At 38.7% G+C, this 4,330-nt stretch overlaps 1 protein-coding gene across 1 annotated transcript in view; it reads left to right on the top strand.

Annotated features, from left to right (window-relative positions):
* The window catches only part of ARHGEF10 (Rho guanine nucleotide exchange factor (GEF) 10), a 194,791-nt gene that overhangs the window by 134,951 nt on the left and 55,510 nt on the right, over positions 1–4,330 (top strand). Inside the window, exon 23 of the mRNA XM_006882906.1 lies at positions 3,496–3,719. Coding sequence (XP_006882968.1) covers positions 3,496–3,719 — 224 coding nt within the window. The remainder of the gene's footprint in view (positions 1–3,495; positions 3,720–4,330) is intronic.

The following is a 4,330-nucleotide window of genomic DNA, read 5'->3' as shown; positions in this document are numbered from 1 at the left end:
ATCAAGTCGACTAAGGCTTTTAGTGACCCTATGCACAATAGCTCTGAACCCTGCTCTATCCTGAGCCAATCTCACTGTCTCTGAAACACCTACCATAATTACCCCAGTTTTTGTGTCAATCCTACTTATTCGGGGTCTTCCACTCCTGCACTGTGTCTCGACCCTCCCAAGCATGACATCATTCCCCAAAGACTGGTCCTTCCTGGCTACATGCCCAAAGTATGAAAGGTTGAGTCTCAAAATCCTTGCCTCCAAGGAGTAGCTTTGTTTTGTTGGAACTCAGTAGTTAAAATGTATTTAATCCAAATGAAATAAAGTATTCACAGTACATTGCAATTGCAAGAGACATTTCTGGCTTGTGCAAACAGAATAATGTTCAACAGTTGGTAGGGTTTTAAGTCTTTTAGCTTTCCTTCTCCTCATGCCTCATGTACCCCTTTCCTTACAAGTCGTCAGGACCTCATCCCAGTGGCTCCATTCTACTTTCCAAGCTCTTTCCTCTACCTAACTTTGTCTTACAAATATCCTGACTTGTCTTGCCTCATGAATTGCCAAAGCTCCTATTTGGTTGGTGTTCAAAGCTGAGTAGCAGCAAAGGAACACTTTGATTGTTTGATTTAAACCACCCTCAACAAGATGGATTGATACAGTTGACTGTGGCAATGGGTTCAGTTCTGTCCAGGGATGATAGAGATGGTGCAGGATAGGATGGGGTTTAGATCTGTTGTTCATAAGGTCACTCTGAGTTGTATACAACTCAGGAGCACCTAAGAACAACAACATGACCCCTGGTTTTGCGATATTGAATCACTCCGCTGTTAACGGAATGATTGGAGATTTGATCATTCCCCACCACTGCGTAAAAGGAAGACCTGGAACCTGTTCCTCAAAAGATCTTGGCCAAGAAACCCCTGTGAGGCAATTCTACTGTCTCATGTGGTCCTCCAAGTTAAAATGAAATTCTTCTGAAGAATATCAAACCAGATGATTTTTTTTCAACATGGGGAAATATAGAGTAAGAATAATCTAAGAATCTACCTACCTTCCCAAAATTAGTGGGAAAAAACGCACCTCTATAAGCAGTCTTTTTTTTTTTTTCTCGGAGCAGTCTTATTCTAAACTAGTCTACGTTCTGTGTATTTAAGGGCTTATCTGTTGGACACTATCTCTATTGAAAAAACACACAATTAAATTGGACTTTATGTCAGGAAACTGCACTCGGTATCCTAAAGGAAAAATTCAGTAACAGTAGCAATCCTAGCTTTAGAAAGACTATGAGCACACTCACTGTCTCGAGTCAGTTCTGCCTCATAAAGAAGCCCCATTAGGTTTCTGAGACTTTATAAATCTTTATAGGAGGAGACTGCCCATCCTTCCCTTAAGCAGGTGGTGAATTTCAACGGCTGACCTTGTGGTTAATAATTTGACACATTACACTATGCCACCAGGACTCCTTGAAATATTATTGTGTTATTGTTATGTGCCACTCCACTATGCAGCCTTCGCTCTGGACTTCTGTAATGACAAGAATACCCATTCATATATCCCTTTTAAACAGTTCTCTCCCTCATCTGTTTCAATGCAATATACATCATTCCTTCCCTCCTTTTCTGTTTTCCCTCAACCCTGATGTCAGTCCCATTTTACAACAGTGGCCCTATGCAATTTGTCCTTTTGTGACTGAGATATTTCACTCTGCATAATGTCCTCCAGGGTCATACATTTTGCATAATATTTCATGAGTTCCTTGTTTTTCAATGCTGCATAGTATTCCATTGTGTGAATATACCAGCGCTTCTCTATCCATACATTTGTTGATGGGCACTTGAGTTGTTTCCAGCTTTTTGCTATGGTGAACAAAGCTGCAATAAACATGGGTGTGCATAAAAAATATATTTGACTTTTATTAAAAACTATGATCTTAAATAAAAACCCCTATGATCTTGTTGCTAAAGTAAAAATAATGATACTAGATATGATAAAAGGGGGATTGTCTACAGACTGTTTAAATATTATTGAATTTTATGTTAGATCTTATACTAAATCAATTCTTGTAATTTTCTTTAAATGTCAGATTTTAATTTACAGTTATGCTTCATTTTATTGTTCTTTGCTTTATTGTGTTTTACATATACTATATTTTTACTAAGTGAGAGTTTGTGTCAGTGTTGTGTAGAACAAGTGTGTTCCTTTTTCAAAAAATATATGCTTACTTCATGTCTCCCCGTCATATTTTAGTAATTCTTGCAATATTTCAAGCATTTTAATTATATTGTTGTACACTTAAGAGCTCTGGTGGCCTAGTGAGTGAGGAGTTGCACTGCCAATCCAAAGGCATTCAGTTCCAATCCACTGCTGCTCTGTGGTAAAAAAAAACATATTAGCAAAATCCTCTTGTGTGATTTTTAGCTTCTGAACGCCTGCTGGAGAGTCCATCTATGAGTTGTTTCTGACTCCATGGCAGTAACTTTGACTTCACACACACACACACTTTCATGGGGTTTCTTAGGGAAGTTAACAGACTATGTACTTCAGGTTGGCAGCAGGTTATAATCCCTCAGTGTAGACAATGTCTCAAGCGTGGCTGCAGGCCCTTTGACCTTCAGCCTCACAGTTAAGGTCAGTATTAGAAAGTACATTTAGCCCTGCCAATTATTGTATCTTCCAGCAAGTTTGAACAAGACTTCTGGGCAGTAAGTAGTCCCAAGTCAGTTTTGTCTCACATCAGTCTCTGGTTCTCTGCTGAGATTGATCTTGTGCAGATCTTGGTCTAGCTGACTCAGGAATCTCTGGCCCAGAAGGATGTGCACTGCTTCCTCATCCTTGTTAGTGCTGAGATGCCCCAAGTTTGATTTTTTTTTTGACTGCACATTGAATAGGCTTATATGGTTGTTGTTGTTGTTGTTGTTGGGTACTGTCAAGTCAGAACCAATCCATAGCTGACCCTCTGGTAGGTTTTCAGAGACAGTGAATTGCATTGAGTATCACCAGGAGGACATCTTACTTAGAAGAGTAGAGGGTCAGTGCCAAAGAGGAAGACCCTCAATGAGATGGATTGATACAATGATTGTGACAATGGGGTCAGATGTGTCTTAAACTATTTGATTGGCTCAAGATAGGGCAAGTTACAGAGCCATTATTTGTAAAGTTAGTATGAGTCATAGTCTACTCAGTGGAACATAACAACAACAACAAATTGCTCATCTTCTATAGAGATTGTTGGATTTGAACCATGTCCCTTTGCATTGGCATGGCAATTCCTTAGTATTAAGAACCCAGCGCTCCCTTTAATAGACTGTAGTTTATTTCACAGTGTTTACAATGTAAACTTTTACATGCACTTGGAAACAAAAAAATGTTTGGTATTCATTTTATTATAAATGTCTGGACCTGAACTTACAATGTCATTGAGTTATGTCTTTATTGAGAAAGGATAATTGTACCCCATTCAAGCTTTTTTCTTCCCCCTACTATCCCCCCAACTCCCTGCTCCAGATCGGAAGCTGTACTAATCAGATGGGTCAAATTGCCATCGTTTCCTTTCAAAATTCCAGCCCCAAAGTTATTGAATGCTTCAATGTGGAATCGCGCATCCTTTGTATGGTCTACATTCCAGTGGAAGAGAAGCATAAAGAGCCTAACGCAGCCTCTGATTCTGAAGCTGGAGTTGTGAGAGCTTCAGATGTTCCGACTATTTGTTTAGGGACAGAAGAAGGAAGGTAGTGTTTCATTTTACTATGTCACAAAGAATTATCCTCAGTTACATTCCATTAACAGTAAAAAATAAATTTTTTAAAAAGCCTGTGATGGATATTAGTTTATCCTAAAATTGAGAAGCAGTATGTGCAGGAATTATGGGATGTATATGGAAATGTTAGAGGCCAGTGCACACTGAAAGAGTACATTAGGTCCATGGACACTGCTCTATTAAACTGAAGCAGAAATGTTCATTTTTCAAAGGTGAAAGGTTTTATTTCTGCCATTTTATTTGTAACTGAAATGTCCATTTTTAATAATGTTATTAATAAATACATTTTATAATAAAACACAACTGTATTCTATATTATACTCATATTAAGCAATTATATCATTTGAAGGAAAATTAAAATTACTTTCCTATTATGCTGGTGGAGGGTGGAGCTGGGAAGCAAGTGGGTAATGCCACTGGGCTAAGGGTGGGATCAACACTTTAACTAACGCTTACCCCCGCAATAAGGGATTTATCTTTAAATGCCCCACAAATTGCTGTCTGTCAGATACTCCTCTAAATCTGAACATTCAGATTAAGACAGACTAGGAAGAAGGATTGGCCACCCACTTCTGAAATAGC

Source organism: Elephantulus edwardii, unplaced genomic scaffold (assembly GCF_000299155.1).
Source record: "Elephantulus edwardii isolate Elephantulus edwardi_28Jun2011 unplaced genomic scaffold, EleEdw1.0 scaffold00025, whole genome shotgun sequence".
Lineage (NCBI taxonomy): Eukaryota > Metazoa > Chordata > Mammalia > Macroscelidea > Macroscelididae > Elephantulus > Elephantulus edwardii.
Note: the sequence above shows the minus strand (reverse complement) of the source record. Positions and strands in the feature narration are given on the sequence as shown.